We start from the raw sequence: 23,226 nt of genomic DNA on the forward strand, positions 1-23,226 counted from the left end.
GCATGTAATTCTCGTTAATGGAGCCACAAGTCCACTTTGTTTGTTTAGTTTTTAGGTGTGTGGCACCAGTTTATATTCTTCTGACAACAGACTAAGCCTAAAAATAAAATAATGGCATCACTGCTTTCTCACATTTGTCCTGGATATATTTGGGCTGCATTACTGTCAGTCTTCTTCTAATGTGATAAAGGAAAAAGGCAGAGACCATTAACGGTGATGAGACTTGGCAATTGAAAGAGAACCATCAACATCAACATCATCATCGTGGTCTCCTTGCTAGGTGTGAGGGTTTTTTTTAAACAAGCTAAAGTGCGTGTGCGTGTGGAAGAGCTTTATTAACGCATCAACTTTCTACAGCACACTTGGTCCTAATGAAAGTCTAAAGAATTTTAAGTAATTGACACCCAAAACGAAAAAAGTACACAGACAGCAAGAGGTAAAAGGTGTGTGTGTGTGTGTGTGTGTGTGTGTGTGTGTGTGTGTGTGTGTGTGTGTGTGCGCGCACGTACTTGCGCTGTGTGATCAAAGATAACAGTCCAATCACATTTGCGTGGCCTGTGCCGATTTGCATTTAGTGATTCACGAGGAGACAGATGGACAGATGATGACAGCGAGGGAAGAAAAAAGAAAGTGGAGGAGGAGGAAGAGGAGGAGGAAGATACAGAGTAGAGGGAGTGAGCCAGAGAGAAAAGAAGGGAGAGTGGTGACAAGCTGCTGTCCAGGGAAGCAATTAGATGGACTCTGCTACTGTCACTTAAGACAGGAGGATGGAGAACAAATAAAAAAGTGAAAAATAGGAAAAGAGCTGTGTTGAATCTTATAAGGTTTCGCTTAGCTCGTCTTGTGTAGTCCTGTGAGAACAAGCCCAGAGATGCACAGAAACAGGCAATGGCTAAGCTTCAAACCACATGCAGTAGCTGTAACGTCAACAGTCCAACTCCCATCTGGATGACCTCTGTTGCACACACACACACACACACACACACACACACACACACACACACACACACACACACACACACACACACACACACACACACACACACACACACACACACACACACACACACACACGCTTTCTGTCACTACACTGAGAATAAAGGCAAAAAGCCAAAAAATAATCTTACTAAGGTGCATACTTTGCTCTGTCCAAGAGCCAAATGCTCAGCTCCAATTACTAAAACCCTAATATGAATAATTAATCTCAATGTGTGGTAAAGCAGAAGCAGTCACATGAAAAGGCCTCCTCACAACACCAGTCACGTATAATCTTCTTCAACCCAGTCATTACAAAGTAAATGATGGATGATGACAGCCGACTTGCATAACCCTGTGGAAATACATTTATTAAGTTTGAAGTTATAATTTCATTACACCGATTTTAGAAAAGGTGGATCAACAGTTATGCTCACAATATCATTCTAGAGATGATTTGGCAGGCAAATATTGTAACATTATTTCTGCACAGCCTATTTAAATGGCTGTACCCATTTACATGTTTAGTTTGCTTTTTGTTGGTCTCGATAAGATTCAAAACACTAATGTAGGAACATTATGCCAGATGATCATCAGTTTAGGCAATTTTCTATGATTAAGATTGGGCACTGCTTAGATCTAACTTCTATTCAGTCAGCCAACGTCAAGTTCTTATCAAATCCTGAGTCCAAGAAAGAAAATGGCAAAGTGATGAAGCAAAAGACCTTAAATACACACACAAGTTCACTTGTAACTTTTCCATAATTCTCTTATACATTATTACATTATTCAGATGTGTTAGTTGTTGGATGCACCCATTGTTTATTAACAGGTTCTAAAATATATTTTTTTCCTTCACTCCCTCCAAAGGGCAGAGCTACACTAAAACTTTGTTGTTTTTATAATAGCACACTGATGTCAGCCTGTTATTGTGACATCATAGGACACTGTAGTGGAAAAAAATCAACAGTGTGTTATACAGCTCTCTCCATGTCCTTCCCACTGTCGCCAAGGTGCTTGCTTATCTGAGATCATCTAATTGTTGGGGTTTTCTTTGTATTATTGTATTACAATTATTCACCTTACAATATTAAGCACCTTAAGGTGATTTCTGTTGTAATTTGGTGCTATATAAATAAAGCTGAATTGAATTTATTGAACTGAATATAGTTTCTTAATTTTTCCTTTTTCCCAAGGTAGACTTTGACCTTGGGAGCTAACAATGAAGGTCCAGGTTAAATGCTTAGCCAACCGAGGTAGTCATGTCCCCCAAGGCCTAGTATGTTGTAAACTTTGAAGACAATACATAAAAAGTGTGGGTGATATAAAGTTTATCTGATTTTCACATTTCGTATCACATTGACCGGATTTTCACCAAAATAATATTAGCTTGAGCCGTTTTTGGTATCTACTATAATCACACAATATTGGAAAATGATATATTAAAAACTGACAGACTGACAAACAAGCGAAACTGATTCCATACTCCGTCCCATCAGCCGGAGAATAATCTGCAGGATGAATAAAACCTTTAAAATGTATCTTTATTCTTATTTTGTTAAATTTTATTTATCATCAATGTTCCCTCTAAGCTGCGCGCGTGCGCAATTGCGCACTGCTGGCACGGTCTCTGCGCACAGAAAATCTGCGTTGCACACACAAAAAAAAAAACCTAAGCTGAATTGAAATTAAAATTAATACTTTAACAATTCTGTTTTGCAGTGTTAGTCAGTAAGTGACTGGCTGCTCCCGTATGGGATTAGAACGATGCCACCTTATCCCATAGTCCAGCCAATTATGCGATTCACACTGGTATATACGCAGCTGATCAACGTGGTTGTCAGGCTATGACAGCATCCTTATGTGCAGACACCGCTGTTTTAGCTAGCAAAGCGGCGTGGCTGATGTGGAGTGAAGCCACGTTAATGACAACGTGGACAACCATTGGAGATGTGAGCAGGACAGACGGAACAATTGATGGAAAAAGTGTGGACTTTATACCAGTTTTTAAATTGTGTTGATGGGCCACGTAAAACCAGAGTTATGATAAAAATATCTGCAATGTTTGGTTTTCCTCCTGAATACTATCGTTGTTTATATTTACTGCGGGAAGAAACGGTAAAAACTGCGTTTTATAAGGAAAACGCTCGAAAGCCTGTGAGCAAAAACAACGCCAAAAAACCCCACCCTTTCCTATTGGTGGAAAAATGTACCATGTCGACCAATCAAAAAATGATATGGCAACAGTTGTTTAGGAAGGGGGAAGTTTTAGGAGTGACGGCGGTGTTTTGAGATGTGAGAGATTTGCGACGTTTAGCGCAAATCCTGTGTAGTTCGTGTGTAGTGTAGTCAATAGTTTTGTTGTGTGTGTCAGAACAAGGCGACTGCTGAATGTTGCAGGTGTTACAGCAGTGATACATCTGCTGTTGTCAGGCCTGCAGGTATCAGGCTGTTGTTCTCCTTCATCTCATAGTGGATAGAAATTATTTTTTGGCACAAATAATTTGTGTGGCATCAGATTTGATGCAGAACAGCTGATTGTTCTGTAAATAGTTTGAAATGTTTATTTAAAAAAACGCCTTGGCTGCATTTTTAGGTAAACAGCTGCAAAAAACTTTGTTGTTTGCAAAACTCAGTTACGTTTTTGAAGAAGTAACTATATAATTAATTGCCCAACATTAGTCATTATATACTGTATTTTGCAGACAGAGAGTTACAGGACTCTCTCCCAGACCACAGACTTATAATACAAGTCAGAGCTTTATAAAAAAAAAGAGAAAAAGAAAGAAAGAAAGCTGTGTTTTCAAAATTGGAGTTCAAGTTATTTTTACTTCCAATAATATTAACATTCTACACAGGTCATGAACAAGATTTTTTTTGTAATTTTCATTGTAAGTGGGCTAAAGCAGTTAATTAAAAGTAGTCTAACATAAATGTAAATGCTGTAATTTGATTATTTTAATAAACCATGTAACTTGGATGGATTCGATGCTGGCGTGACCACAGTGCACACGTCTGCTGTTGCTCACAGTGGTCCAAGTGTCCACTCAGGGAGTTTGTGTGTTCGCTCAGACACATGAAAAATTAGAGGGAACATTGCTTATCATTGAGAAAATTTGTTGAAAATTAAAAAGTTAACCGTTTCAAGATACACTTATGTTGTTGAAGGATGGGGTAAAACTCGTGTTATCAAAAATGGCATCGATACCATTCTTAAAATTCTTCCAGAAACTTCCAACACTTTAAATAAAAAGAAAAAAATCTAAATATCTTTGAAACTGCTGCTGCATTTACTGAGCCTAAGCCTGAGGCAGTTATCGTTAAGCTCAATGTTCCTGCTTCCAAACTAAATACACCCTTCTAGACATCTGAAGCAACTAACAGCCAAGCTAATCAACTTTCCATTCAGCAACACCATTACCAAACCACACAAACCACCAGCAACACAAGTCAGAGATATTAATCTCTTGGAGGAATGGAGACAAATAAAAGGGAAGAGAACAGATTATGGATGTAAACACTGACAAAAAAAAGGACAAGGAAAAGCTTGCTGAGCGTTTTAATGGCAGCGACATCGAAAAAAGAGCAACGACTGCTGCAGGACAAGTTGCTGAGTACATCCCTTGGCCTATGCATTTTGGTATTTCGTCCATGCTGTCACACATGCATACTGTCAGAGCAGCAATAGGCCAATGAGCTTTTTGCCAGCATGTGCTGTCTTTATCAGTGCAACAACGAGGACAAAAGCCTCCACTGAAAGACAGGGATTCCCTGGATAACCCTCACTATTGTTTTCCAACAGCCCTGGTTCCGCAGCGCTGCCGCATCAGTACACATACCTCAGGATCGGCGGCATCACGTGAATGCGACGGTGTTGGATGGACGGATTGATGCCTTCAGATTTCTAACAGGCTGTTTAAAGCCTCACCCCATTTGTCAATGGTGCGTATGTAAATGTGTACAGACCTGCCTCTCTGCCATTTTCTTTTTCTTTTTTTTTTTTTTTCCTGCCATTTTCACTCTCTGGCTGAAGTTTCACATCAGAGCTGAGTTAAGTTTTAGCAGCAGAGACCTGAAACCAAACTAAGACAAGCCTCAAAGCGTTTTCCATATTTAGTGAAAAGAAATTAAAGTATGGCCAAAAGTCTTCCTGACCTGAAATTGTAATTATATCTGGAACCATAATAATTGTCCCTCTCTCGAGGGACAATATTGAGAAGCTTTTTTTCCCATCCAGTCTGTGTGATCTCAAATTAATTGTCAATATAAATAATAAACAGTGTATTAACAGCAATGACACAAATCATTTCTACAGGCCTTAGAAATGCACGTGTAGATGCAGTTAATCAAAGACTGACTCAAAAAGATGACAATTAAAGGTCATCGGGCCACAAATCTGCGTGGAATTTGCTCACACTGTTTTGTTCGAGCAACGGAGCAATGCATTCAAATTAAGCAGGGACAGTGGACAGGCCAATTTAGCGATAAACACATCATCATTTATCGAGAAAGCCTCTGGCAACAGGTGAGCCGTGGCATTCGGGACGCGAAGCCCACCATTTAAATTAAACACCAAATGAGCTGCAGTTCGAATGTGCCAAATTTGCAGCCAGCTCATAATCTGCTTTGATGAGATTTTATCAAGCGCTGGCGATCCCACCAGATAGTAATGTAGGCATCGAGGCTGATAATAATGGAGGCTTAACTTTTAAAATGCAGACCATGGGCCAGCTAACAAGCTGCCGGTAAAGTGCCTCCAATTTGCTAATGGTGAGGAGAGGCTGTAAGGAAAGAAAATAAGAGAAAGAGGGACAGATGGAGAGGCTGAAGGCAGCGAGATGTGGGAAAGCAACAAAGATCAAAGGATGTGAGAGGATTAGAGACTTTTTTAATGGAATATCTCCACTGTAATAAGTAGGAAAATAAGGAGAGCACGAGAGGAAGGGCAGGGAGTAAGTAACGATGTTACAGGTGGGTGTTTAAGGGGGGAATCATTAGCCAAGGAGCTGAAGCAACAACAAAACCACAAATGGAGACACCGAGATACATACACACACACACACACACACACACACACACACACACACACACACACACACACACACACACACACACACACACACACACGTTAACACAGATTTGTGTACTGCAGGACACGCTGACATAAACACTCTCATCAGTATGGCCTAATAAGTCCAACAGTGGAGGCTGGCTCAGTGAACTGATATGGTCATGAGGTACAGATGCATGCCAAAGTTGTTCCAAGCAGCACTTTTCAATTACAACAGAGGTCAGGGGAGGAGCTAACAGAGGCTAACACACAAGCAGTAACAAAAACACCTCAGAGAATCATAAAGCTGAGGACCACTGGTTTGTAAAAACAATCTCTGTTGTTATACCATAAGAAATGAAACTGAAACAAAGGCTGGGAAATATGTCTATTTAGGAGATCTAAAAATAGATTAACTCTTTGTGGATCTATCTTTATGTAATCTACAGTGCACGCCCATTAAAGGTGCGTATGTCCTATCCAATGCTTAAGAAATTCGCTCGACCGCCACCCAATGTAAGGGTCCACCTACAACTTACCTAGATTAATAATATTAGTCATTTAAAAAAATCAAATCAACAATGTTTTTAATGGAAATATAATTACTGCTATCCATGAACTTTCAAATGTACTATTTTAACAAGAAAGAAAAAAGTTGCAGTTATTTACCTGCACTGATAAACAGAAAAAAATAGTTTTAGTGGTTAAATGTTATTAATATTCTTAATATATTTATGACTCAAATTTGGATATAAAAACAAATAGTTTGAAATGTTTTTTTTAAACAGACTTGTAAAATATTTGTATTTTCTTGTTTTTATGACAGGTAGTCTAGCACCTGTGTGTTTTGTTACATAATAGAAACGATGGCAAGTCCGCACAAGCTTTTCCAAAGGAAGAGGATTTTGATTCTGTGGGCCACGTGGGTAGGAGTGATGTAAATTTCTTCAACAAACGGTGAGTGCGAAAGCTTGCACGCCTGCCAACTGCACGCGCGCACACGCGCACACACACACACACACACACACACACACACACACACACACACACCAGCAGAGACTTTACATTAAAATCAACTAACTGCCCATGTGCCCACAAGGCGGATTTCCATTTTCATTGAAGTATATCATAGGAATGACAAGCCGGCCATCGTGTCTCCAGCTCTCTAGGCTTGAAATCTACCAGCTAAATACCAAACAAATACACTTAATGTGTGTTGGGATAGAGCTGTGTGTGGTTTTCCTTTTTTAAAACTTTCTTTTAGTGCCTAAAATGTTTGCACAGTGTTGTACATTAATTGGGTCACTTCGGGCACACATACTATATCTAAAGTGAAAATGAAATAAAAACCGAATCTCTGCGTCTTCTAAAATGACGCAAGGATTGGCTCTCTAGAACAAACAAAGCACACACATATAAAATCAACAGGCTCTCACACTCCCCAGAGACCATCCTGGTAGTGAAAATTATTTGAGTCCTGTGCACACTTGATAGTGTATTTGAGCCTGCATATTTGATACACTCACCTCGGGGAATAAGTCTGTATTTCACACCAATTATTGAAATTCCTACACAGCCATTTTCTGTTCTCCCGGGGACATACATGGTTTTTTTCTTTACTTTCTTGACAGCTGTGTCTGAGCCTTATAGGTCTTTTAAATACCAAAATTGATGTCTGGAGATAGAAATGACTACGGACCAGGGATGACCTGGAGGACAAACGTCTATGCAACATGTTCTTTGTAGAGAGGTCTGAATGTGGCTGTAACCTTGGTGAGTGAGTCATCTCTGCTTCCCAGTTCCTGGATAGCGACTGTTTTGCTTTTGCTTGTGGTTTTTGCTCATTGTTTTGCGCAAATGAGGTTTTGTCATTTAATAACATAGTAACTTTGTGTATTTGAGAGGACCATTGTGAAAGAGAGCAGAAATGTTTTCCCACACTGGGTAAGACATTATTTAATTAAGATTCATTTATGTGGTGACGCAGACCTTTACGAAAGAAAAAACGAGGTTAACAAAGGAAACGACAGTTTCCTTTGTGTGATTAATATTTCATGGCGTGTTTATTAAAGAGCCAAGGGTAATGATATCAACAGCAGAAACATTCATGAAACCAATATAAAGCCCGTTTCCTATTTTAGGCTAATTTGAGTGATCACTGCTGTGTTCAGTATTAAAGTGTAATGAAATTTGCATTAGGGCTCAATATTTTCTCTGTTAAAATATTCAAACAAATCTCTTTGATCAAAGTAAATTCTTCAGGAGGTCCAGTTCAAACTTGATAAAAAGCATCACACAAGGACCACCCTCCTCGTCCCTCAAGATAGATGAACAGATTACTTAGCCTGGCTGGTCTTGACTCAGGACCAGCAGGAGCCAAGACTGATTATAGCGTCCACCTTCAATTCAATTCAGTTTTATTTATATATCGCCAAATCTCAACAACCGTCGCCTCAAGGCGCTTTACATTGTAAGGTACACCCTACAATAATACATACAGAGAAAAACCCAACAATCATGTGGCCCCCTATGAGCAAGCACTTTGGCGACAGTGGGAAGGAAAAACTCCCTTTTAACAGGAAGAAACCTCCAGCAGAACCAGGCTCAGGGAGGGGCGGGGCCATCTGCTGCAACCCGTTGGGGTGAGGTCCATCACCCCCTCACCTTCAGTCCGTCTCCAAAGTACAGCACTACACTCATCAAAAATATTTATTTTAAAATCATTATTTCAGTAATTTCAGTTGGAAAGTAAGCACATTATTTCTGTCTATATTCTTTTAACTACTGTAAATGTCATTCAGAATCAGAATCAGAATCAGAATCAGAATGGGTTTTATTGCCAAATGTTGAGCCGGTTTACAACATTAGGAAATTGCTGCGGTGCTTCAGTGCAAACATGCTGTCATAAATAGCACTTAAATAGACATGGAAAAAAATAAAAGTAGGGATAAGAATTAAAAGTGCTACGTGGAAAGATATGTGCATGAGATATACATGAGATATATACATGAGAATAAGAATTAAGAGTGCTACGTTGAAAGATATATACATGAGTGCAGGTGGTGATCAGTGCCAAACATAGAATGATGCAGTGAACACAGCGTAGGGTCATGTGTTAGTGGCGGGTACAGTCATATGGTTATTGTTCATGTGTCCAACAGCAGAGGGGAAGAAACTGTTCTTATGGCGAGAGGTTCTGGTGCCCTTCTGAGTACCCTTTCAAATATATAGATGTATAGTTTTTTTTTTTTTTTTTTTGGCAAGCCAAAATAATAAAATACTGAACTAGCAAGGAAGCTGCCACAATGATTCACCCACAGGAGCCCTTCATGTGTACAGTGGACTCTCATGAGATGTAATTTGTTTTTTCAATTTTGTGTTTTTTTCATTATTTTAATGGTTTTCTATCTTAAATAGAGAGTGAACACAGGTCACTGACTAATTTCAGCAAAGTCTACAACATAGATAATACTGAGTCTATTACCACTTACGTGTCTCCTCATGCAAAGTGGTTATCAGCTTGTAAAATCCAGTTCCAAGAACCCTATTTTATATTGGCAATCACATAACACATTTACATTTTTAACATGAAAATACAACTGAATATAAGATCCATCTATCCAGTTCCTTACTCAGCTTCTCAAATCAGGATTGTAGCATGGCTGGAGTCACGTGTCAAAAGGCCAGAGGCAGGGTAGGCCCTGGACTGGTCACCAGTTCACGCCGATTACCAGTCATGACTCACCTGTCAGTGGAGCCAGAATCTAGGAAAAGGTCACCAACATGTAGCCACACATCTGAAAGCATATTGATATACTCTCTAGATATTTAGACTGTACTAATGATATTTTAACCTTTGCCATTGATTAAAATGCTATTAACAACTTATACCAAGTACATAATAAGTTGTTGGCATGTAAAACCCTCAACATCAAAATATATTGTTTCACCAACGATAGGAGGATTCGGGCTGTCGGAAAATGAGGGCTGCACTTGAGCTCTACAAGTTTCATTCCCATAAAGAGACAGTAAATAGACACGCGCACACATGCAGAGGCTTTATGAGAGGCATGAAAGTAAAAATCAACAACAGTGAGTATCTTTGTTATACTTTCAGCTGCAGTTACATTGTTGGTTTCTACAGATCCAAACTGCTGATGAGTTTACGATCCTCTCTCAACTGAAAGCTGATGAAACTAATGTATACACTACCACGTGTCACTAAGAGTGCGGAGGATTCGGAACTTGAACCTTAACTTTGTGACATTTCCTCCCTTTCACCTTGACATCATCAACCACTGCAGCACAGAAAAAAAGAAAGAAAAGAGGAGCAAAATCTTGTTATTCTTTCTAAGCTGTGAGATTGAAGAGAGTGTAGGTGAAAGAGAGACACAGGGAAGGGAGCAAAAGAGAGAGAGAGAGGAAGGAGAGGGTGAGTCAGACTGTAAACACTCGGTTGGTGTGATGTTATCCAGCTGCCATGAAAACTGATCCAAATGGCTGGCAAGTCTGAGCAACCAAAACACAAAAACAGATACACGCAAGACCAACATTACTCTCACTATAAAACACAGCAGTCCATTTGTTATGACACACACTAAACATATGCAGACATGTAAACAGTGCGTCACCGCAAAAGCATGCGCACACCAGCACAAAACTACAGGAGCTAAATGGACGTGTGCGTTCAGCTTAAGTGACAAGGCGACAAGCCAGGGAGTTACATGGATCACAGCAAAATATTCAGTCCTTCAGCACACACACTCAGACACACACACACTCACACACTGGGTAAATGCTACAGTGGCTTGAAATCAATCCTCCACACCTCTAACTGAACACGCACGGACACACTAACACGAGCTCAGGAAGCATTTTCTAGCCTGTCTGCTGAGGCTGCAGTCCACCTACAACAACCCCATTTGTACTTATTTCAATAAGATTACAGAGTTAATGGGCAGAATAACAAGGTTTAAGCTGTGGAGGCTTGTCTACTACAACACGAAACACAAAGACACACCAACAGCCAGGCTCAGCAGGACTCAGGGAATGAAAAAGAAAACATTTACAAGAGATTCATTGGTTTCATGACTAACAGTGGTTAGGCCTAATGTCCAAGTTATAATCTGAGAACATCCCCAGTTCCATAAAATCTTGGGACATTGTGCAAAAATGTAAATAAAAACAGAATGCAACGATTTGCAGACCTCGTTGACTTATATTCTATTCACAACAGAAAACACAAAGCATATCAAATGTTTAAATTAAGACATCTGACTATTTCACGACTCATTTTTAATATCACGGTAGTATACGGCACGTGTCAAAAAGATTTGAACAGGGGCAACAAAAGGTTGGAAAAGTAAATAGTACTAAAAGGAAACAGCTGGAAGAACATTTTGCAACTAATTAGGTAAAGTGACAACACTTCAGTAACATGTAAAGAGCATCTTAGAGAGGTAGACTGGCTGGGCTTCATCTTAAATTAGCATCTACAAATCATGGAAAAATGTCCAAATAATGTTCTGCAAAAAGAGAAATCTTTGTGTACGCTGAATTAAAAACAGACATGCTTCTGTCATGCAGGTTAAAGCAGATTATTCACAGAACAAGCCATATGTGAACATGATTCAGAAACGTCACCAAAATGGGCCAAACCTCATTTAAAGTGGAATGAATCCAAATGGAAAACATTAACAACCCATCATCTGAACTAAAGAGGAGAGAGACCGTCCAGCCTGTTATCAGCGCTCAGTTCAAAAGCCTGCATCTCTGATGGTCAGTAAGTGGATACGTTCCTAAGGGAGCGCCAGCTTGCACATGTGGAAAGGGACCATAGGTGCTAAACAGTACATGCACGATGCATATTTCAGCAAGAAAATGCTAAACTGCATACGGCATCTATTACAACAGCACGGCTTCGTAGTTAACGAGTCCGGGTGCCTCTTCAAAAAACAAAGCATAAATGCTCAATGACATAAATATGACAACACAGATTAGCTTAGAAGATAAAACCTACACGAAAGATAGAGCACATTTAAACAGAAATACAAATGAAACCGCTCATGAATGGGAATATTAATATACAACCGATAGGTCACACTACAAACCTTCTTCCACTAACAAACTTATGCTACCGTTTTTGTGTTTCACTGAACAGACAACCCCACAGTGGGACGTCCACTAAAGATCCCTGGTACATAGAAAAGAACCGGCTGGAAAAATTCAGGCAGTGTCAGAAATGCAAAGATTGAACTTTCAAGGAGACTGCTGCTCTGACCCACATCACAAACTGACCTATCCAAATATGATGTACAAGAACATCAGTGACATAGTAGCTCAGACTCCTTTGGCCAATGAGCTAAAAATGACATGTGATATACTATTAGGTGCTTCATATGTGCCATTTTTTTCTTTAAAGTTTAGGGAGAAAAGGCTCAAATTTGAAAAACATTAGAAACAGCAATGGAAATACAGCGAGCCTTTGTTCTCACATACTAATATCTAAATGTATCACAATGTGAATTTCACCACACGTTCACTCAGTCACTACAGAAATCCCGCTTCTCTGACAAATTTAAAAAAGCAAACCACACTTTTTTGACCAGCTTCAAGCTAAAACAAAGCTAACGCAGGAAAAATAATGTCTTGAGGAAAACTCCTTGCTCCTTCCTTGGAGCAACCTCCTCACCTGCCACACCTTTTCTGCAATGTAGCACTGTTGAGTGCTTAATAAAAATTGATGACAATATTACCTGGGAAAAGATGTTGAGGAAAAAACAAAGCTTGCAACCTTACTTTCACCTGGGGCCCTCAGCAGAGCTCTGTGAGGCTGTGTGTTAATGCTCCTGAAAATATTCTCCTTCTTAATTCAATCAGCTAATGCAATATTGATACAACGAAAAGTTCCCACATTATGTTGTGAAATTACTGCAGTAAGCTCTTGAAATAAAACTGAGTGGTGCTTCAGTGAAGGAGAAAGCGACGGAGAAGAGAAAAAGGAGGAAGGGTGAAAGTGTTGGGTTAATGGAAAACACAGACCATGAGAATGGCAGGCGGCAGTGTGACAGAAGGAACGGCAGAGAGAGAAAGAAAGAAAATGGGGGGGGGGGAGGAAGGACATGGTTGCCACTGGTAACATCACTGTGTTTTTTTAAGAAAACTTAAACTTTACCTAAAACAGCCTCTGATGCTTAATTCTTATTCCGCTCCTCCCACCTCATCAGTGCCTAACACTACCGCAGCGGCCTAATTAGTACAGTGCAGTGGCCGCTGGTCCGATGAGAGCCTGTGTTTCATCAGGCTCTCATTTGCTCTGAAACACCATTAACCTTTTGGACAGGCTGGTGCTTTGATATCTCAGCTGTTTACAGCTCCGCTCGACTTTCCAAAAGTGTTTTGTTTCAGGTGCTTGGCTGACTGCTGCGACTAAATATAGCCACTATGGAAGATTTCCCTGGAAAGGGACACACTCTAAGGGCAGAGGGTCGTCTGTGTGTGTGTGTGTGTGTGTGTGTGTGTGTGTGTGTGTGTGTGTGTATTTGAAGGTCCTCTCATATTTCCTGACTTATGAGGACTTAATGTGGAAGATTGTCATTACAAGAAGCTCAGCTTTAAAACAGCAGGAGGAATTTGAATTGTGATAGAAACTGCTAACATATGCAAGAAATATATAATACTTTGGTTAAGTTAGACATGTAGTGGTTGAGGTTTAATCAGTTAATACTTGGTAAAATAACAGTTTTGAACATAAAAACCCCAAATCATTAACTGAATGATAGTAATAGCAACTAATCTATGGACAATCCCCAAGCTTGTTTTCAAGTTTAACACACACACACCCCTACACCCACACACACACGTAAACCTGTGAAACAGAACTAGTTAGTTCAGTTGCTGAAATCAGATATCCATGAATGTTCTTGACTGCAGGGAGGGTTGGTGCCTATCACAGCTCTCACTGGGGTACACCCTGGACAGGTTGCCAGAGCTATCACAGGGCTAACACAGAGAGACACAATCACTGATGCTCCCATTCACACCTATGGCCAGTTTATAATCACAGATCAATCTAACAAGCATTTGTTTGAAGTGTAGGAAGAAGCAGAAACTAACTGGGGAGAATCCATGCAAGGCACAAGGAGAATGTGCAAACTCCACGGCTCATATGGAAAAGGCTTTCCAGACAAATGATTGTTTAACAATCAATAGTCAGGGAATAACTCAAAGTACAACTAAACAGGGCTGCTGCATTGACGTCGTCCTATCATGATGCTATAAATACTGTAATGTACAATCTAGTTGTGGAATACAGATGGCGAGCGCTGTAGACTTCACATGTAGGTTATCAGCGGATATCAGTGAACTTTTTGTGACAGTTCCATGGACCGTGAATAAAGCCAGACACTAGGGATGGCATTCAAGAAAGAAACCCAGGTTCTCTGGCACAAAACCAAAGGATTAATGTTTTCTAAGAAATAAAAAGAAGCCTGATGGGTACTGAGAATACACTGGGAGCACACTGAGACCAAGATACACTTGTCCAGGATTTTTGGCATAAATTTGGTCAGGACTACAATAGTGAAAAACAGTCACAATAGTGAGGCACAGCGGTAGGTTTGCAATGACATGGGCTGCTTGAGTGCAAAAGGTGTTGGATAGATGACATTTATAGATGGCGGCGTGAATGTCTGTGGATATACCAAAATACTATCTGACAAGATGGTTTCCAGTCTCCACAATTCTGGCAGAAGAAGAATGTTCCAGCAAGATAACGATTCAAAACACACTGACACAGTCAGAGAAGACTGAAGGTAAGAACTCTGACCTGGAAAAATATCTCGCCTGGCTTGAATCCAATCAAACACCTTTGAGGTATTTTTATGTGAAACCAAGAGCAACACACATCCAAGATCTCTGAAAAGTAGCGAGATCTCTCCAGAAAAAAAAATACTGACTCAGTCAACAGAATAAAGGACGTGAGATGTTGAAACAAATTATATATTCAAATCTTATTGACAGATGAAATGAGATCATGTCATTTTTTAAAAGTATATCTAAACTATAAATTTTTCATTTTACACAAGAATACACACTCTGGAAATGAACTTGCAAGCGTTAAAGTTACACTGTGACAGGTGATACAAGTTTCAAAATTTGATATTTTGGTGATAATGCACTGGGGTGTACTCACATCTGTTGTGTATTCTAACTATAAATACAAATTACCCGTGACAGATATGGGATAGCTGTGTGTTTAGGGTACATGTACATTTACATGAACATTTACAATTTCAGCCACAGGACAATTTCATCACCCATTACATCCTGAAATAGCAGTTAAGGGACAGGTTAGAGTTAAGCATTGAGTTGGGGTGGTTATTATTAGGGGATAACTAAGGCTACGTTCACACTGCAGGTCTTGATGCTCAATTCCGATTTTTTGATCAAATTTGATTTTTTTTGTCTGCGTGTTCACACTAAAAATAAAATGCGACAGCAAACGCGCTCTAGTGTGAACGCTCAAAGCGGCCCGCATGCACAAAAGAAGACGTCACACACAAGGCGCTCTGTTTGAACCCAGAGCAAACAGTATTGTTTGACTGATGGCCCTTAATATAAAGACTTTGGACTTCACGTTTCCCAATTTTTGCTTTAAGTTATTTTGTTATTTACATAATAATGTAGATAAACTAATAATTACTCTTATTGCTTATTGTTTTAGAGAGGAGCGGTGCTTCAAAGGATAGTTGCAGATTTCTGTCAGAATCTGCAGATTATACAGTACAAATAAAATGTTTACGTTGTCTTCCTAACAGTTTCACTGACATCTACACTGGATGGCCAGGAAGCGTTCGCGATGTCTTATCGGGCGCTGATAATTGGCATCTGTCTTGTGTCAGTGACGTAAAGGACGGATTTAATGCGACATGACCGTTCAAACAGCAGTCGCTTTCTAAAACATCGGATATGTATCGGATTCAGTACCACATACGAAAGTGACCCAGATCGGATTTGAAAATATCGGATTTGTGCCGTTCACACTGTCATACCATGATCGGATATGGGTCGCATAGGGTAAAAAAATCGGATTTGATGCGCTTTCGCCTGCAGTGTGAACGTAGCCTAAGGTGGTTAGGATCTTCAATAGCACAAGTACACAAGTGTGACTTTGTGTGTATGTCAGGTTAGAGTTGAGTTTTACCTGTTCCTTTGTTGCGGTCCACAAAGCAGTACTTCAGTTCATATTCTTTCAGAATTTCATGGACTTCCTATAAAAAAAGTAAGGGACAATTTGGTCAAACAGAATGGTAGAAGTCATTAATGTAAAAAGAATAGAGAAAAAAAACTACAAAACTCTTGATTATACAATAATCAAAGTAGTATCAGTAAACCACAATGATCTTAAAAAACTGTTTTGGAAAAATATCAGAATAAATGCAAACACAATGAAAGACTTAAGCAGTGAATATACAAGGGAAAAAAGGTTCTATCTTAAATGGAAAAGTAAGCTATTACATTCCAATACACAAACTGTGAGAGAAACCTTTGCATTATTAGCATGTGACAGATGCTCATCATCTTTCTCTACTCTAGTCTAGTAACAGCTATTGACTCAGATAAAGGTAAATTTTTGTCATATATAATTATATAGTCTAATGTCATAATTGATACAGGGCTCAATGTTAACACAACTTAGTTATACCAACAACTGAAATAAACTGAAACCCCATTAAAAAAATCTCCTTTACTCCACAGATGAAGATTTATTCTTTGCATAAGCAGAAGTAAAGCTTTTTTCATTTAATGTTGTGCTTTTCTGGTGAAACTGAAAGAATGGATGCTGCACAAGAAAGCAAAAGCAAAGCTTTGAACAAAGTTGTGGGGATAATGGTACAAAACAACTAAAAATAACGCAAATTTTCAAAATAACTAAGAGCTCAGACAGCACTTACACCCTTTAAAAAACCCTGATAATGTCAGCATGATTACTTGAAACTCACTTTTCAATCGAACAAACTTCTCTGCAAAAATGTCTTTGATGGGAAGTTTCCATATTTGCACTGATTTGTTTTTTTAAACAGGTAATTGTTGTTTTTTGTGTTGTTCAAATGAATAATACTAATACTGTGCTTGACATTCTTCCATCTCGCATAGCTAAGGACTGTTTTGATGTAATCAGACCCAGTATCCTATTTCTTATGAACTTTTCCTTGCTCTCAGGCTGTGTTCCTTTGACTTTTAAGCATGCTGTAGTCCACCCGATTCTTAAAAAAAGAAACTCTGACTGTTATGACCTTTCAAACTACAGACCGATATCTAAGCTTTCGTTCTTGTCCAAGATCCTGGAGAGACTAGTTCTCTCCCAGCTCCAGGCGTACTTGGACACAAACAATATTGCTGAGAAATTTCAATCTGCTGTTAAGCCATTGCATAGCACTGAAACAGCGTTGGTTAGAGTTCTTAATGATATTCTTGTAATCACTGATACTAGATGCTCTATGGTCCTAGTTTTACTGGACCTCTCTTCAGCCTTTGATATGGTGGACCATAACATTTTATTATTAAGACTTGAGCACATTGTGGGTATTAGAGGCACTGCCCTCGACTGGTTTAAATCATATCTCGCTGATAGATCCTTCTCAGTTAACTTGGGCACCTTCTCCTCTTCCTCCGCTCCGGTCTGTTGTGGTGTGCCTCAAGGACCAGTTTTAGGCCCTATTCTCTTCTCATTGTATTTGCTCCCTCTAGGCGCAATCTTTGAAGAATACAATATCGCCTTCCACTGTTACGCTGATGACATACAGATCTATTTTGAACTTACTGATGACCTTGCTGTGTCCCTGCACTACTTTCAAGAATGCATGCGGGAGGTCAAAGAATGGTTCCTGAGTAATTATCTTGTTTTAAATGATAAGAAGACTGAGATTGTGGTTTTTAACAGTAAAATCCCTCGTGCCCAACTCTGTGCTGCTCTGGGTTCCTTTGCTAGCTCTTCCTGTTACTATGTCAGTAACTTGGGTGTACTGCTGGATAGCTCGCTCAAAACTCGATAAGCAAGTGTCTGCTGTAGTGATATCTAGCTTCCCCCAACTGCGCCTTATCTCTAAGGCTGGGCATTATGTTCCGCATAAGGACCTGGAGAAGCTTATTCACGCTTTTGTGACCTCCAGGTTGGATTATTGTAACTCCTTGTACTACGGTCTTCCCTCTTCTCTTCTTCTTAGACTGCAAACAGTCCAAAATGCAGCAGCCCGCCTCTTTACTGGTACCAGGAAATTTTGCCCTATTACTCCTGTTCTAGCTAGCTTGCATTGACTTCCCATAAAGTACCATATTCAATTTAAAATATTACTCCTACATTCAAAACTATTATTAAATCAGCGCCGAGTTATCTTAGTGAACTTCTCAAACCACATGCTCCTGCTAGAACACTTAGATCTGCCACTCAACTACTTCTGACCCAACCTAGATCTCAGCTGAAGTCCCGGGGTGACCGTGCGTTTGCTCTGGCTGCCCCGGTACTGTGGAATACCCTTCCTCTCGACATCCGTGCATCTGATTCCATTGCACTGTTCAAATCACGACTAAAAACCCACTTATTCAATCTTGCCTTTCCTTCTAGTTAATATTTCTTTCATGATTTTATATCATGCACTTTTATGCTCATTTAATTTCTTCTTTGCTCTGTACCTGTTGCTTTCCTATGTATCAGTGACAGCTACCTGCTTGAATACCTAGTAGTTGCTTTCATCCTATTTCTATTATCTTCCTTTTATTCTCTATGTTACTTGTTAAGCGCCTTGGAATACCCTTGGTTTTTAAGTGTGCTTTATAAATAAAGTTTATTATTATTATTATTATTTTTGGGAGTGTATTCTTAAAAAAGAAATGATTCTATCTGGTGTTGGGCTAATACAAAGATCAGCACTCTATCCAACTACACAAGGGGCACAAACTAATACTAAAGTACAAAAGCAGATTCCACTCTCCAGCAAAATGTGTTATTTGTCTTTTTAGTGCTAGGATGTAATAAAGGTAAGTAAAAGAGAAAAAAAGATCATAACACAATACGTTACAGCCTCTGCTGTCCACGGCTGACTCTGTTAGCCTTCCTGATAGAGTTTACTGATTTTTTCTTTTAAAGATATGCAACAAGCACCCTTGTGGATTTAGTCACTATCATACCTGTCCAAGAGCAGCAATACTGAGGCACTACATAAACGTGGAGGTATTCTCTCCCTCTACTTTTTATGTTCCTACCCAGTTTTATTCAAACGCATAGTCAACAATACAAGCTGGTTTTTAGAAGGGCTTGAGCATGAACAACAACACAAAAGTGGCAACAGTCTTTCATGAATTGATAAGCATTTGTAAGGACACAGCAGCTCTTTATTTTGCTAATGCTGCCTATACGCCGTGCTCTCCTTTCCTGTCATTTAATGCTGGTTAGTTTTTGTGCTTCTATTGAAAGACAGAAAACAAAGAAATCACCTTTGCATAATTATAACACTGGAGCTCTCTTTAATACAATACTCGCACTAGAGCGAATGTAGCTTTGGCATTTGTGGGAGGTCAGGTGGACAGACACTTCATAGAAAACATTTCCACTTTCATTTATCGCATCAATGTTCAGTCAAACAACGACGGAGGTGATTAGGCTTTCTAATGTGTACAGTCTTCTTTCTTTCTACCCTTCTAACAGCCCACTCGTGCACACAGAACAGCCATGTTTTATATCAGCGAAGGCCATGCAAGGCAGCCCACACAGAGGGTCAGCTCACTCACCCTTAAAATCAGTGCAGAGCGAGCTATAATCACAGAGAGGGGGGAAAGAGCCAAAGAGAGATATAAAAATCTATATACAAAGAGGTATTTTGCTTTGGACTTTTGGTGATTCAGCTGTCTTGCTTAAGACAGAAGTGGTTTCAGGGTATTGGCAGCATTATTCTGAAAGTACACTGAAGGGTAAAAAAATCTACCTGAAATTAAATAATTAAACAAATTAAACTTGTTTGATTATTTCTGTTTGTACTGTGAAATTAAAAAATATCCTTTTCTTAAGCATATTAAGAGAGTTTGCTTCATTAGAATTGACAAAAATAAAATTGTATTTTAGAAAACGCAGTGGAAAAATACACATCGGCATATTTCGTCAGCTGTCAGGAAATGAAGACTGCATCATGCTTTCAAGGGACTCAATTATAGTCAAAAACGAGCTGGTAAACAAAGATTTTTTTTTGTTTTTTCTTGCATTACAATGCCAACACACAAGCATATCATTACAACACCGGTTACAAGCAATTAAATAACAAGATAAACATAGAATTCAACAGGAAAGCCACCTAAATATGTCATCATTTCAACAAATGATTCCCAAAGCTCTACTTCTTTGTCCTTTGTTTAAGTGCTTGCATGTTTCTATTCACTTAAAGCTCTGTCTCACAATTGTTGCTTTTCTTCTACTCTTTTTGGTCTTTGTCTGGCATTAATGGCGTGTTTCTGACAAAAAAGCAGAGCTCTTATATTAAGAGGAACACCAACTTGAAGCTAGAAATACCCCTGTGTATGTGATGAAGAAAAATGACAAGTAACAAAAACACGGGACTTTTTCTTTGCCTCCGCATCCTGTGAAATGTAAAAGTTATTCATTAGTAGTTACTGCTCTGGACAGCGTACGGTCAGACACTGCGGTGCACTTTGTGACACTGAGACATGGCTAAATTACACCACTCAGTGACCATCTTTCTCCAAAGCCATTTTATTGCATGGCCCTCTGCTATTCTGTACTTAAATTGAGCTGAAAGTTTGTTTCTCACAGCACTGGCACATCACAAGACATTTAAAGACTATTTTTAGGAGCACAAACAATCCAGCCTCCCGTCTTAGCCGTACAATTTACCAGTTGAGCACACCAGGCTGCTCCTTTTTTTATTTTATGAAATTCCAGTTTGTTTCACCCCATTTCCTTTTACATTCCATGTTTTAATGATCTCTACTTCCAATCATGCTGTTCAATAATGTTGCTCTTTGTTTCATTGAGAGTTCCACTACGCTATTTCAACAGCTTTCTAATTAGCACTTCTGTACGTGTTTCAAAACAGCCACTGGGCTCAGTACAGAGACACAGACAGGCAAACCTACAGACCGGATTGGCAGTACGGCTGAATAAATTTGTATTATTCTGTCTAATGGAGGATTCACAATTTCAATATTTTTTGTCTTGCACTTCATCAAGAATGCAAGACAAAATAGAATTCCTTATTAAACTGCCCGCCTTTGGGCTATTCAGTGTGTGCTCGGCAATTGGATGCGCATATCAGAGTCCATCTGCTGTTAGATTTTTAGCGAGGAAGCTTTGACTATTCCCTGTTGATTATCATCATTATTATTATTATTATTACTTCATCAGAGCTCAAACATGGCATTCAGGACAGCCCTAGTGAATAGAGATGGTTTACCTCAATATGGAAATCACTAGTAATCCTCAAGAACAGAAAGACTCATTTTGATTTTTTCCCCACTTCTGGAACAAGACCCTTTGAGCAAATTAAACCATGAATTGTTCCCACATGATGTGAAGAGAAGAATATGGAAAAGGAGAGGAAAGGCTTGTGATCCAAAGTCTGTGGACACACAGTGTAATGACATGTCCATGCACGACTTCCAATGGAACTGGGTAGCAGGGTGGATTCTTAAGCATATAAAGGAATGCTGCTCAGATTATTTCAAATGTTGTTAAACTAACAGGAAAGCACTTCATGGCACAGATGAATAGTGAACTAAAGCATACTGTAAAATAAAGCCAAGGTCTTCTCAAGGCAAACTAACAAAATGTCAAATGGCTGAGACGGTCACCTGCCCTCCGCCTAATTGAGCCTGTACAGATAATTGGAGGCAGAAAGAATCACAGCTGAAACTAAACATGGTTTAGCTTGGAAGTGAATCTACTGGCCCGACTCTTCTCACTTTAGATGCCTGGCAGATGCTCTTCAAGGAGAAAACTCTGTATTTTGTCATCTCCTAGGGTTCCAAAGTTCAAGCATATTTGCATCCAAGTATTAAAAATAATCCTTCTTATCTTCATTTATGTTAGTCCAGTTACTGGGATACAGAGCGACTCAAGAAATAGAGCGAGTTGTCTACTATTCTGCAGTTCAACGTATCCTTGGGCAAGGTACTGAGCCCCAAGTTGCCTCTGATGAGTGTGTGAATGTTGGATTAAAAGCACTCTAAAAGGACACTTAATTAAGCTCATTGTAAGAAAGCACTTTAAGTGCTGAAATAAAGTAGAAAAACACTATAAATGTACCGGTCCATTTACTATTTTACCATATCACCATGCCAAAAAAATGTAGTAGTGGGTACAGTGGAAATACATAATTCTCAATTCCAAGCTCAAAGTCAAAGCAAGACAATTATCTCATGTAGTTAAATATAAACTATTTTATTAAAAAGTTGTTTAAAACTCCCTGACATGGTTATGGTTTATTTGAAATCTTAATATGGGCACAAACTGAATTGTTAGTAGGTTACTTGGCAACCATCCTAACATTACTACACAGTTAGCTACATTAATTATCATCTTACTTTAATCATGTATGTATGTATATATATTCCTCCTTAACGACCCCCGGGCCTCATGTTTGACACCCATGCCTAAGAACATGGTTGATTTCACAACAAAAATGCCATCAGTCTTAAAAAAAACTGATGACATGTATTTCAAGATAACGATGCAAAGTACCTCCATATCAAGTTGTTATTGCCCTTCTTACAACAACATGGGTCGGAGACATCACAGCAGCTGGACTAGGCATCATCTTTTTGTAGTTTTTCCAGTGGTTGACGTGAGTAAGGACAGATTCCATTCATAAAGAATTTCTGTCCTAGAGCATACACTGCCTACAGACTACCAAAAAAAAGAACAAAAATCCAAACAAAAAAAGAAGCACTATTGCGTTTTCTGGTGACGTCCTCAATATAAACGTATCACCAACAAAAGAAAAACACCTCTAGCAAATTTTCCATATTGTACTGTCTGAAAAGAAAAATAGCAGCAAAAGGAGTGACAAAGAAAACTGATACACTTGCAAAGGTTTCCAGATCATTTCTGAAATGTCATGTTGAAAGTCTAACAGTGTTCTGTTGGACTGCTGTAGTGGGCTCTCTCATCAGTTACACTTTATTTCAATGTTGTG

General features: G+C 39.2%; 1 protein-coding gene across 1 annotated transcript in view; it reads right to left on the minus strand.

The window, feature by feature from the left end:
* raver2 (ribonucleoprotein, PTB-binding 2) overlaps window positions 1-23,226 on the minus strand; it is a 105,077-nt gene that overhangs the window by 63,909 nt on the left and 17,942 nt on the right. Inside the window, exon 2 of the mRNA XM_012924001.4 lies at window positions 16,230-16,296. Within this exon, the coding sequence (XP_012779455.2) occupies window positions 16,230-16,296 (67 nt within the window). The remainder of the gene's footprint in view (window positions 1-16,229; window positions 16,297-23,226) is intronic.

The sequence above is a fragment of the Maylandia zebra genome, linkage group LG17, assembly GCF_041146795.1.
Source record: "Maylandia zebra isolate NMK-2024a linkage group LG17, Mzebra_GT3a, whole genome shotgun sequence".
NCBI classification, from domain to species: Eukaryota; Metazoa; Chordata; class Actinopteri; order Cichliformes; family Cichlidae; genus Maylandia; species Maylandia zebra.